The sequence below is a fragment of the Aspergillus stella-maris genome (assembly GCF_047715825.1).
Source record: "Aspergillus stella-maris strain CBS 113639 unplaced genomic scaffold BDV14scaffold_134, whole genome shotgun sequence".
Taxonomy (NCBI): domain Eukaryota; kingdom Fungi; phylum Ascomycota; class Eurotiomycetes; order Eurotiales; family Aspergillaceae; genus Aspergillus; species Aspergillus stella-maris.
Window position 1 is genome coordinate 23,368 of NW_027396928.1, and position 11,799 is coordinate 35,166.

Sequence of the window (11,799 nt, forward strand, 5' to 3'; positions counted from 1 at the left end):
AAAAACGCCCCTCGGTCTCGACGCTTGAATTGTATCGTCAATTCGTCATCCTCTTTGCAAGCCGCCTCCATCAGCCCATGCTTTTTCTCTCCTTGCCCTCTTCCCTGGACCCCTCGACTCCTTATTGTTCCTGGCCACCGTCTCTCGCTTAATACCGTCTGAAACCAAGCTCCCAATGCCGCTAATCTTGTTCCGCTGATCCAGGAGATCCCGCCCGTGGACCGTCCGTGTCCACCTCCAGAAAGACCCTTCACCCTCGTGCTGCCATCTTGAATGGCCATTACAAAACCCGATAAGCTGCCGCGAGTAGGCAATGGCCACCCGCCTGCCTCCCATCACCGATGTGGCGCCCTCGTCGGCTCTCGAGTTCACGTCGTCGTCTTCGCTACCTGCCATCCAGCGGGCTCAGGTCGCAAATGCGACAGGTCCAAATGACTCAGAGTCCGTGAAGCTCGAGGGCTCGCCCACGCCCCTTGGCACGGCATCTACATCAGTCGATGCGGTGGGTGCCCACCCTGTTACTGATAACAATTCAAACAATAGCCCTAGCCCGGCGACCTCTGCCGCGGCCGCGGGCCGCAAACGCAAACTCAACAGTACTTCTGCACGCGGCGTTGCCAATCTTACCCCCGACCAGCTTGCGAAGAAACGAGCCAACGACCGCCAAGCTCAACGAGCTATCCGCGAGAGGACAAAGACACATATTGATGCTTTGGAGCAACGGGTTCGCGAGCTCTCCTCGCAAAAGCCGTTCCTGGATCTTCAGACGGCGTTGAAGCAGAATGAAGCTATCATAGCTGAGAACAAGGAGCTCCGGCAAGGTCTGAGAGCTATTGTGGATACAATACAGCCGCTGCTTGAGAGACAGGAGTCACTGCGTAGGCTTCATCTCGTTCTAGAACTGGACTTTATTCCCATTTACTAATGTCCTATTTCCAGACCCCCCAGCGACAGCTCCCGCTACAGCTCGACCACCAGCCCCTCCTATACATTCGGCTTCACCTTCATTAGAAAATCCTGCTTTGACGCCACATCCTCACAGGTCCGCAACGGTGGAACGCTCCTATACCGAGTCCGTTGCAAGCGTGGAGACCCCTTCCTCGACACACTCGGCACCAACGTTAAGCTCCCGGCGCGATAGCGCGAACGGACAAAATGCTATAAACAATACGTCGTTGCGGCTCGCATTCGATTATCAACGGCACAATCTGCTTCATGGGCTGGACTTCAGTGGGGACGAAAGAATGGGTTTCAACTTCTTGCTTGATCCGACACAGCAGGTACCTAAGATGGAAGGCTTTCGTCGCCCGTCAGAGGTATCAAGACCACAATCAAGCATTCCGCCAACATTCAATTCCCTTGCATCAGTTGGATCCTTGGGCGATCAAGCACTGCCTGCCTACTTGACCCCGATACGAAACATTGCTCCGACTTGCACTCTCGATGCCATACTCCTCGATTTTCTTCACAACCGACAACAGGAGGCTGCGAAGGGAGTGCCCAAGCAAAAGCTCGTTGGGCCAGCATATCCAAGTGTCTCCTCATTGCTTAATCCAGATAGGAGTGTCTATTCCCATCCTCTCTCCAAGGTGTTCACCGACATACTACGCACCTTCCCAGATATCGCCGGACTGCCTGAACAGGTCGGAGTTCTTTATTCGATGTTCCTCTTGATGCGATGGCAGATATACCCAACAGCTGAGAATTACCATCGATTACCTGATTATCTGACTCCTCGACCATCACAACTACTTACGCCACATCCCGCGTGGATTGACTATCTCCCTTGGCCACGGATGCGAGATAGGCTCGTCATGTCCTATCATGAATACCCCTTCGATAACTGGTTCATTCCATTCACGGGGACACTGTCCATCAATTGGCCTTACGAAGCGACAGATTGTCTCCTCTCAACCGGCGAAACCGACGAGTTAATCATTAACCCAGTGTTCGAGAGACATTTCGCGGACGTCAATAACTGGACCCTGGGGCAAGCGTTTGCCGACGCCTTCCCGCAACTAGTTGAAACCGCCAAGATCAAGCCTGCAGAACCATAAGCGGGCTTTCTTTTATCTCACCTGTATCTACGCTATTACCTCTGTTTCCATACTTTCATCACCCGATCTACTTTCAAGGCTGGAGAATGCACCAGCCAGAATCTCGAACTACTATATACTGTGCAAAAGCGTTGGGACGGCTATCTCCTTTGCGGCGTTTACACATTGTTTCATTATCAAGGTTTATTAATGGTACTGGATACTGTTATCATAGGCAATTAATAAGAACATTTCCTATCTTGCTTCAATACGGGCCTCATCTGGACAATCTATCAAAACAGATGGCTATCATCATATTCTATATACACCAACAAATCAAGCCTTGCGGCTCTTCTCATTCCAAAAATCCATTCCAGCCTTCTGCCTCAAAACTCCGTACATAGAGCTCGTATCCAGACACTCCCCAGCATACTCCCTCGCAGCAACCATATTGTCATTCGCAACCTTGAGTCCAGGAAGCTCAACATTGTTCTCCTTTGCAATGTCAAACGCGTGCTTTGCATCTTTGATGGCGAGAGAGACGCCGAATCCAGGGCGGGACTCGAGGGGTGGTGCGTAGGCACCTGTTGTTAGACTGGAGATGGTGTTAGAAATGACGGGGGTAGTGGCAGGGAGATAAACGTACCGCTTCGAATAACCGCCCGCAACAGGGCCGAAGGCTTCCCCGATGAGGTCCTCCATAGCACCAGTTCCGAGACCAGTGCGCTCAGCGAAGACTTGTGCTTCGCCGACTGCTTCCATTAGGTTGATTGTTATGATGTTACTGTTAATGCATTAGCCGAGCTGTCTACCGATCTTTATTCTTAGGCACCGAAACAGAAGAGTAAGGATAACATACCCCGCAATCTTCAACATCGCAGCTCGTTTCGCTTCCTCTCCACACTCAATAACCTTTCTCCCCATAACATCCTGAATAAGCGGTCGAACAACATCCGCGGCGCGCTTCGGACCCGCAAGTGCAAAGACCAGCTTTCCATCTACGGCGATTGGGTTTCCGCCGAAGACAGGGGCGGCTAGGAAATCTGCTTGTTTTTCATTGAGTTTGGACACGGTTAGACCTACTGTGTCGGGGTGAACGGTTGAGCAGTCAACGAAGATCTTGTCTTTTAGAGAAGATTGAGGTGATTCAGTGACGGTAGAGATTAAGTTTTTGAGGACGGTGTCGTTCGAGACCTTCGTTTCTTAGTATATGCTTTCTAAACGGTTGGTTGTCAGGGGCCAGGTTGCTGTGGCCAGTAGGTGGGTGGATACCATAGTAAAGATGATTCCACACCGTGCAACAAGCTTCGAAAAGTTATTCTCGGGTGTTCCACCTAGCTTTTGAAGAGCATCACCCCGAGACATGGTTCTGTTGGTGTACATCAGGCTGTTGAGGGTGCTCTTGGTTGCCAGGTGTTTTTGGAGGTTTGTGGCCATTGCAAGGCCCATTGAGCCGAGGCCATACTGTTGCGATAATCAGTACTCAGGTCTGTAATCCGGTAGTATATACATATCACGTACCCAGCCGATTCGCGTCATGTTGTCTTACTGTGTGATACCTTGGTAGAGGTGTTGTTGGAGAGGAAGTAGATAGCGCAGTTCCCGAGTCTTATATGCAGCTTTTCGATCTCGGCCGAGAACTGACAACACCTTTTCAAGCTGGTGTATAATAACTCAGAATATGCATCCTTGGATTTCAATAAAGGCTCAGAATAAACATCTCTAAGGACTATGTACTCGACTAGGGGTGTGTTTCTGCCTCAGGCCACAAGGCAACCAACGTCGTCAGTCAGCAACAATGCAGCCCCCGGCCCGACCTGCGGCACCGCCAACTTACTCCTGCTCGCTTCCCCTCATAATCACCAGCTCTCCCCACGGCTGGACCCCATATTCATGATTTGTTTTGCTGTTTACTTCTGGAATTGATTAATCTTCTTTTGACCTAACCCTCACTCACATTCATCATGGCGGACATGCCCATTGGTGAGCTCCGTTCCCTGTTCCTGCTGCTATGCATGCCTGTCCCAAGGTAGCGTCACTAACAAGGCCGCAGTGCTCGACGGAGGAACCGGTTTCCTCAAGGTCGGATATGCTGCGCAGGTATGCAATAAAGCCTCTCGAACCTTTATATCTTCGTCTAGAGCTCAATAATGACTTCTATTTCCTCCTACAGAACTTCCCCGAGCACCAGTTCCCTTCGATAGTGGGGCGGCCTATCTTGCGAACGGAGGAACAGGCTGGCGACATTGTTGTTAAGGATATTATGTGCGGAGATGAAGCCGCTGCCGCCAGATCAATGCTTCAGATTACCTATCCTGTACGTTTAATCTACTCAACCCCGCGCCGTGGCCATGCATGTCCGCGAGCCCCCCGCCCCCGGACTTCAGGCCGCGTGTTTACGAGCCTGGACTGATTGGTATTGCCGCAATATAGATGGAGAACGGTATCGTCAAGCGATGGGATGACATACAACATCTATGGAACTACACTTTCTACGACAAGATGAAGATTGATCCTACCGGCCGCAAGATCCTCCTCACCGAACCTCCTATGAACCCGCTGAAGAATCGCGAGCAAATGGCCGAGGTCATGCTGGAGCAGTACAACTTCGGAGGAGTATACGTCGCCATCCAGGCTGTGCTTGCGCTTTACGCGCAAGGTGAGTGCTGGCTTAGCTCGAGATTATGGTTAGGTTGCTCACCGCATTACCACAGGTCTTAGCAGCGGTGTCGTCGTGGACTCCGGTGACGGTGTCACCCACATCATTCCTGTTTACGAATCAACTGTCCTGAACCACCACATCCGCCGACTGGACGTCGCCGGTCGCGATGTCACCCGAAACCTTATCGCCCTGCTCCTCCGCCGCGGATACGCCCTCAACCGTACAGCTGATTTCGAGACCGTCCGTCAGATCAAGGAGAAGCTCGCCTATGTTTCCTGCGACCTCGAGCTTGACCGCAAGCTCTCCGAAGACACAACCGTTCTCGTCGAGTCCTACACACTACCTGACGGCCGTGTGATCCGTGTCGGTAGCGAGCGTTTCGAGGCTCCCGAATGTCTCTTCCAGCCTCATCTAGTCGACGTTGATCAACCCGGTGTCGCTGAGTTACTCTTCAACACTATTCAAGGCACCGATGTCGATGTTCGCTCCAGTTTATACAAGGCTATCGTGCTCAGTGGTGGAAGCAGCATGTACCCCGGTTTGCCGACGCGATTGGAGAAGGAATTGAAGCAATTGTGGTTGACACGGGTTCTTAAGGGTGACCCGGAGAGACTGAGCGTACGTGTCCACCTTACATATCTACCAATGCTTTGAAGGATGTTATACTGATCCCTGTACAGAAATTCAAGGTCCGCATCGAGGATCCCCCTCGACGGAGACACATGGTTTTCCTGGGAGGTGCCGTCCTCGCCAACCTGGTAAGTCGCTTTCTATCAATCTCCGCGCGCCACCTCATTTACTAATTATATTGCCTAACAGATCGCAGACAAGGAAGACATGTGGGTTTCCAAGCAAGAATGGGAGGAGCAAGGCGCCCGTGCCCTCGCCAAGCTCGGACCCAGGTAGAAAGATTCCCTCAAAGACGATATTACCTCAGATTATCGCGTTACCTCGATTGCAAGCGCTCTTGTTTCTCCCTCGGCTTGTTTCTCTCTCTCTGGCTCTTGTATCTATCAAAAACCTCCATTCATCTCGACAAACCTCGAGCTGTCGAACCTCATCCCTTTCTTCTTTTCGATATACATATAGCATCTCTCTTCGGCCGTATCTTGTTAGGTTCTACTGTGTAGCTATGAATTATAGAGACGTGACCCTCGAGTATGTTTTACCAAATGTGTAGTATCGGGATGGTAAGGACACCTGCACATGGCAGTCGATCTATTGCCATGGGGTACCAGGCCATATACAACAGCCTAGATAGTTCCCTTGGATGTTCAAGGCAGGTACCACCCCGTCTACCCACAATCGCACCTTCCTCATCTGCAGCACAAACAGCGTTGATTCGCGAATGGTCTAGGAAGGTGCGATGGACCTCGGCCTGGTACCTTCCTAACTGGGCCCATTGGCTTGGTCGCTCCTTCCTGGGATACAACCTCAGTCGGCACGTGCCTTCCTTGCCAACGCGGGCAGTCACCATCCCTGCAAGACCTCTAAAACATTGTAACCTGCGACTTCATCCCGGTCCACGACTTGGGCTCACACTGACACTCACACTCCCCGCTCTGCCCAGGTCTAAATCCTTCAACAGAACATCCTCGCTGGGCGAGCTCAGCCCTGCATGGAGTGGACGATCCCCGAACTCAGAGCGGCTAGGAATAACACCCTTTTTTGCCATCGTCTGGGACCTGGACTGTGACTGCGTGTCTGACTTTGTCGTGCCCGACTTCGAGAGAAAGCTCGTTGTGGAGAGCACACCGCGCGCAAGCAGCCTTATCAATGGGATGAGCGTGGGCAGGTAGGCGGAGATTATCCCTGCGGAGGTTTGAACGACACAGCAGGTTTGGGCATCTGCTAGGGTCTCTTTCGCGTTTGTTTTGTTAGCTTGCTAAATGGAGGGCTAGGTTTGACTGTGGAGGAGACGCACATGGGATGTCGTGCATATCGAGAGCGAATATCAGACTGAAGCGGCAAATGCTTGCGAAGACGACGCTTGTAGCTCAAGTCAGTCAGTCAGTCTTGCGAAACAGGAATCGAGCAGCGGGTGCACTGGAAAATGGCAACTAGATCGATCGAAATAAGCCAGGCGAGCGTTATGCCGCCGAGAATAAAACTTCCTATTCGGATCGGACGGACGGGGAATATGCGGTTGTATATGAGTAGTACGGAGAACTTGATGATCGCAACAGCTGTTATGTAGACCGGTTCGAAAATGAAGAGGAGCTTGCGAGGTTGGTTGCTTAGCTTAGCTTGCTTGTCTTTCAAAAAGTTGAGGTAAGGTAAATGATATGGAGTCGTAGTAAGTACCTTGGAGAACATCGTAACGTCCAGCCCTTCTTGCAGAATGACGACCATATGTTGGCCCATTTCGTAGTATGTGGTTGGCTTGGTTAGTTGTCTGCTGCTTGGATGAATTAGAACAGCGACAGTGAACTCACAGGCATATTTTAGCCCAGCACAAGCTAAAACGAAGACCTTGCTTCATCAGTAATGCGCATAAGCTTTCCCTGATTCAACCTACCAGCCCAAGGATCAAAGTCCAGTCATCTAAGCCAAGAGGCATCCGCTTGATTTGGCGCGAGATGAGTCCTAGTGTGAGGAACAGAATCGCCAGCGCAGGGAGAACAACTGTCGTCACCCGTTTCTTAGGGACGGTGCTTTCTCTCTGAAGGCTCAAGGGCATGGTACCTAATCCTTGCATGAGAACCCAGCAGGGGGCATTGAACAGGGAAGAAAAGAGTCCATGTCTATGACATGGGGGTCATTCAATTCTTAGTATCAAGTCTAGGTAGTAACTTCATACCACTCTTTACCCGGCATATACAGAGACATAAAAACATGTTGTGGACTCTGACCTCGGAGATCTATCCCAAGACAGAAGGAGTCAAACGGACAGGCCTTGAGACACAAAGGTCCCTAAGGTCTAGAGCACCATCAGAGCAGATAGATACCTTAGTGATAGATATGGCGCTACAAAGGCACAAACAACGAGACCGATTAAGCAAAGCAAGCTGCTAGCGGACCGGACCCATCTGTCATTTCCGATCCTCCTGGCCGTTAGACTAGTCTAGTAGTTCGGTTAGCAAGATAGCCCAGTCTACCTAAGCGATATCGACCCCGGCTCTTCAAGTGATGCTATTCCTAATCTGTTCCCGCTACGCTCATAGTACTCAATCCGTTGTAGCACTAAGTAAATTAGGGCACCTAGACTAACATGACATGAACGATTAGAGCAACCGAACCGAAAGCCGAGGGCTTGCTATCGAACGGGTCATAGTGAGTATTAGTGACAGGTTCCTCCCTCTTAAGGTGGGATTGTCCTCTGGTCCTCTCTGCTGTCATTTCGTAGCTACTACACTCGAGATATTGATCTCGAGTTGCAACATACTTGTCGGTTCCATATACCTACCTAAGGTCCCTGGCTGGCAAACATCCACAATGTCCTCAAAACAACCCCCAACAATCCTCTTCTCGATTGGCTCCTGGCTTACCCCCGACCCCTTCACGCCCCTCCGCACCAAACTCTCAGAAAAGAACATACCATCCGAAGTCCCAGCACACCCGTCCATCGGCGCCGAACCACCAACCAGAACACTAACCGATGATATCGTCTCTCTCCGATCGATCCTGAGCCGGCTGGTAGAAGATGAAGGAAAAGACGTCATTGTCGTCGGACATTCATCCGGCGGTATATCTGCCTCTGGGGCTGTTGAGGGGTTAAGTAAGAAGGAGAGAGTTAAGGATGGGAAGGAAGGTGGTGTGCTTATGGTTGTTTATATGGCTGCGTTTGTGTTGGATAAGGGGATGAGTCTTTTGAATATGCTTGGTGGGGAGTATTTGCCTTGGATGGAGGTTGATGTAAGTGTTTTCCTTTGCCTCCTCAACGCATCAATAACAGAGTATGCTGTGTAGGGCGACTACGTCCGCGTAACCTCAAACCCAGAAATCGCATTCCACGACGTCTCACCATCCGACCAAGCAAAATACGCCTCGCTGCAACATACATCCCGCATCCTGTTTTCAGGAACAGCAACGTATGAACCGTGGCACACTATACCGTCAGCATACATAATCACCGAAGAAGACCGAGCTCTCCCGCCGCAGTTGCAGGGGATGATGGCTGGGAAACTGGGGACGGATCCGGAATTGGTGGTGAGGATCAAGAGCTCGCATTCGCCGTTTTTGAGTATGCCGGATGAATTGGCGAGTGTTTTGGAGGGGATTGTTTCTAGGGCTGAAGCTGTTGGTGCTGGTGCTTCTAAGGCTGAAGATGGGGCTGAGAAGGTCGGTGGGGGAGGCAAGGTTCCCGTGGCTCGGGAAGTCGGGACCTCTAAACTGCGTACGTGGTTGTCATATGTAAGAGGAAGGCTCTTCGGAAGGAGTGCTTGATAGGCAAGGTGCCATTGTGGCATGAGGAAACCCAAGAGTCCGGTCATGCTGAATGATCGCTATCCAATTTATACTGACAGAAGATAATGACAAGATATGATACAAAAAAGCACAGGGCATCCAAGCCAAACCGAGCTATAACCCTTCAAGTAGACTATCCAGAACGCCTTGTTGGTATATAAAATCGTGGTCCCTATATGGGGATGAACAAATTCAATCAGGTGTATATCCCAAGCTATGCCCCCTATAAATGAGTGATGAAAGTGCAAATGCAACGAATGTGAAATATCCACCCGGTCCAATCTATAGGTTGATTAGGTAAGGTAGTCTATTCATCGATATCGGATTCGACGTCGTCCTGTTCGATCTGCTTCTTTTGCTCCTCGTTCATCTCGCGGTAGGTACTCCAGCTCAGGAGGAAGAATGCTACCATGATGAGGATACCACCGATAATGGAGGCGAGGGATAACGGCTGGCCGGTTCGGATCCAGTCGACGATCGCGACGAGGAAGATCGTTAGGAGGGCGGCTACGGAAGAAAGAACAGGCGATGTGAGAGAAATCAAGACTAAGAAAGAGCCCGAGAATGCTGTTTGAAAGAGTCAGCAATTATTTTCTCACGATGGGGGCTCATCTCATGAGCAGGCAAGGGGGTAACTCACTAGCATTGGCAACAACGGAGATCATGAGCATCCACGCGGCCTCACCGGTCGGCCATCGGAATGTTTCCAGCCCAAGAATGTGGAGGACCGGCAAAGGAATCCAGAGCACAAGTAGGGTAAAGGACCCAATAAGGCTACCAAATGTGTTTGCGAAGATCATGCTTCGACCCGCGCTTGTTCCCTCCGGAGGACAGGCATATCTCTTGTACAACACCTCGTAGAGACCATATAGTACGCTGCCGAGACCAATTATGAGATTACCCAACACTCGAGACCCTCCTTCATGATTGGCGCCCTTCTCCCCATGGTCTCCATAAGCAACGATCAGAACTCCGATGATGGCCACGCCAACCGAAACTACCTTGTCGAGGCGTAGTTTGTCTTTGAGGATCGGGATTGAAAAGGCGTAGGCGAAGAATGCAGAGCAGTTGTAGATCGCCGTGAGATCGCTGGGAGTCGTTTGGTTCACCGCAACATACCAAGAGCCACCGGCAATCGTAAGCGCGCTTGTCACGAATGCAGTTGTCTTCAGGAGGTAAAGAATGGGTGACCGGTGGGGGTCGCGCGAAGTCACATGAAGATCTTGAGATTCGACCATTTGACCCGTCGTCCACAGCAGATTGACATGTCGACGCCAAAATGCTTCCCATGAGAGCTTGCGCTTTTGTATCCGAAGTATCAGAAGCTGTGTGGGCCAGAGAAGGAACCAAGAACCGTGCGTGAGGTACCTATTATCAAGGAAACAACATTAGCACTTCCGTCCAGCGAAGATCAGCTGGCTTTGTGCAATACTTACAGCATGCAGTACGGCTTGTCCCACCCCAGATCATGCTGGATGTATACGGCGGTCTCCGTCTGGACCACAAAGCTCGCCAAACTGAGCATCAAGAACCCCGAGGCTATAAAATACTTCTGACGAGTCTGGTCTTTCGCGAGAGCATCGGGGCTCTTACTCCGCATTGTCGACCGTCGCGAATGGTGAAGCATGGGCCGGTCTTCGTCTTCGCCATACCCATGACCGCCGGTTGACATTCGCCCTTGCTGCTCATTGTCGAGCAGCGGTTCGTGATGGGACCTGCCATCGTAGGGCTCGTTCATACTTGTGCGAGTCATGGACATTTCGAGGTCATTTGAGGAACGGGGCAGTGTCGGGTCTCTCCCCTCGTAACCATCAAAAGACTTTTCGCTGCGTGGAGCCACCTTGTATGAGCGGCTTCGAGGGTTCCGGAAGTTTGGCGAGTAGGGAAACGAGCGAAAGGTATGATAAATGCTTATTCTGTCCTGTACAGGATCACATTGAAGAGTCGGAGAGCGCCGGGGTTTGAGGGGCTCTCAGGTCAACGGAGTGCCAAAAGAGAGCGACAATTTAAATGGCATAGATCCCCATTGAGCGAGTAGATGTAGTCACACTGCAGGTGTTCTGGAGCGGAGAGCTTGTGCGATGGCTGCGAGAGTGGACAACGCAGCAAGAAGTTCTGGGGAACAGCAAGATGGAGTCGACTAGAGCGTTGCAGGTGCCACTCTGACACTCATCTGCCACTGCCACGGTGCCTGGCTGCGGATCTATTACTAAGTCCGGTCTAGCCACTCGCTTTCGGTTTAGCCGCGGATTGATCAGCACCCCTTTCACGTGACTCTATACTTGCCCCCTCGTGACCGCGTCATCTCCAAGGTGTGGGAAGTGATGGATAATCTTCCATTGGGTGGCTGGTATGGCCGCCTAGCTAAGATAACTCTACCTGACTAATGTATGACTAAGCGAGGTCGACCCTAGGGGCAGGCGGTAACGGGTGGCAGTATGCTCCGACACCCCCCCTCGAGCGAGCGAGTCATCAAAAACGAGTGTAGATACATGAATTACTGGTCCTCACGGTGGAGACCTAGTAGAGAAATGAAATGAGAGTGAGCTTCAGATCCTAGAGGCTTCGTACAGCCATCCGCAACCATATCGGCGGTAGGTATCTGCTTGATTTGAATGATGCCTTGATCGGCCATATCACGCGTATAGTGATATCGAATATCGATATGCTTAGATCGTTTAGTTTGCATATCAG

General features: G+C 51.1%; 6 protein-coding genes across 6 annotated transcripts; 3 read left to right on the plus strand and 3 right to left on the minus strand.

Moving 5' to 3' along the window:
* Positions 1-81: 81 nt before the first annotated feature.
* On the plus strand, positions 82-2,215 carry BDV14DRAFT_28190 (bZIP transcription factor). The gene is made up of 2 exons (XM_073776442.1): positions 82-878; positions 940-2,215. The coding sequence occupies exons 1-2, from the start codon at positions 314-316 to the stop codon at positions 2,055-2,057; spliced, it is 1,683 nt and encodes a 560-aa protein (XP_073621724.1). The 5' UTR covers positions 82-313; the 3' UTR covers positions 2,058-2,215.
* On the minus strand, positions 2,215-3,724 carry BDV14DRAFT_28174 (NAD(P)-dependent oxidoreductase). Its single transcript, XM_073776441.1, has 5 exons — positions 3,558-3,724; positions 3,309-3,500; positions 2,896-3,230; positions 2,683-2,820; positions 2,215-2,631 (listed from the first exon to the last, which is right to left on the minus strand). The coding sequence occupies exons 1-5, from the start codon at positions 3,573-3,575 to the stop codon at positions 2,373-2,375; spliced, it is 942 nt and encodes a 313-aa protein (XP_073621725.1). The 5' UTR covers positions 3,576-3,724; the 3' UTR covers positions 2,215-2,372.
* Positions 3,725-3,806: 82 nt separating this feature from the next.
* Positions 3,807-5,856, plus strand: BDV14DRAFT_186139 (actin-related protein 2). Its single transcript, XM_073770762.1, has 7 exons — positions 3,807-4,019; positions 4,090-4,136; positions 4,210-4,353; positions 4,470-4,695; positions 4,751-5,316; positions 5,379-5,456; positions 5,518-5,856. Exons 1-7 carry the CDS (start codon positions 4,001-4,003, stop codon positions 5,602-5,604), a joined length of 1,167 nt encoding a protein of 388 aa, XP_073621726.1. The 5' UTR covers positions 3,807-4,000; the 3' UTR covers positions 5,605-5,856.
* An 852-nt stretch (positions 5,857-6,708) lies between these two features.
* BDV14DRAFT_206321 (uncharacterized protein) lies at positions 6,709-7,378 on the minus strand (the record flags this gene model as incomplete). The annotated part of the gene is made up of 2 exons (XM_073774893.1): positions 6,709-7,170; positions 7,217-7,378. 2 exons carry the CDS (start codon positions 7,376-7,378, stop codon positions 6,709-6,711), a joined length of 624 nt encoding a protein of 207 aa, XP_073621727.1.
* Positions 7,379-8,133: 755 nt separating this feature from the next.
* Positions 8,134-9,359, plus strand: BDV14DRAFT_207459 (alpha/beta hydrolase; the record flags this gene model as incomplete). Its single annotated transcript, XM_073775136.1, has 3 exons — positions 8,134-8,553; positions 8,608-8,919; positions 8,959-9,359. The coding sequence occupies 3 exons, from the start codon at positions 8,134-8,136 to the stop codon at positions 9,082-9,084; spliced, it is 858 nt and encodes a 285-aa protein (XP_073621728.1). The 3' UTR covers positions 9,085-9,359.
* On the minus strand, positions 9,309-11,405 carry BDV14DRAFT_28295 (DMT family transporter). Its single transcript, XM_073776443.1, has 3 exons — positions 10,542-11,405; positions 9,746-10,473; positions 9,309-9,672 (listed from the first exon to the last, which is right to left on the minus strand). Exons 1-3 carry the CDS (start codon positions 10,862-10,864, stop codon positions 9,413-9,415), a joined length of 1,311 nt encoding a protein of 436 aa, XP_073621729.1. The 5' UTR covers positions 10,865-11,405; the 3' UTR covers positions 9,309-9,412.
* Between the last annotated feature and the right edge of the window lie 394 nt (positions 11,406-11,799).

Excerpts from the sequence above, each read along its gene's own strand:
- BDV14DRAFT_28190 (XM_073776442.1), top strand. The coding sequence starts at position 314 with ATGGCCACCCGCCTGCCTCCCATCACCGATGTGGCGCCCTCGTCGGCT. Across the intron at positions 879-939 it reads TGAGAGACAGGAGTCACTGC|ACCCCCCAGCGACAGCTCCC; the intron begins GTAGGCTTCATC and ends TCCTATTTCCAG.
- BDV14DRAFT_186139 (XM_073770762.1), top strand. Across the intron at positions 4,137-4,209 it reads AGGTCGGATATGCTGCGCAG|AACTTCCCCGAGCACCAGTT; the intron begins GTATGCAATAAA and ends TTCCTCCTACAG. Across the intron at positions 5,317-5,378 it reads GTGACCCGGAGAGACTGAGC|AAATTCAAGGTCCGCATCGA; the intron begins GTACGTGTCCAC and ends ATCCCTGTACAG.
- BDV14DRAFT_28295 (XM_073776443.1), bottom strand. The coding sequence starts at position 10,864 with ATGTCCATGACTCGCACAAGTATGAACGAGCCCTACGATGGCAGGTCC. Across the intron at positions 10,474-10,541 it reads GACAAGCCGTACTGCATGCT|GTACCTCACGCACGGTTCTT; the intron begins GTAAGTATTGCA and ends CCTTGATAATAG. Across the intron at positions 9,673-9,745 it reads CTCCGTTGTTGCCAATGCTA|CATTCTCGGGCTCTTTCTTA; the intron begins GTGAGTTACCCC and ends TCTTTCAAACAG.
- BDV14DRAFT_28174 (XM_073776441.1), bottom strand. Across the intron at positions 3,231-3,308 it reads GTGGAATCATCTTTACTATG|GTCTCGAACGACACCGTCCT; the intron begins GTATCCACCCAC and ends TAAGAAACGAAG. Across the intron at positions 2,632-2,682 it reads GCGGGCGGTTATTCGAAGCG|TCTAACAACAGGTGCCTACG; the intron begins GTACGTTTATCT and ends CACCATCTCCAG.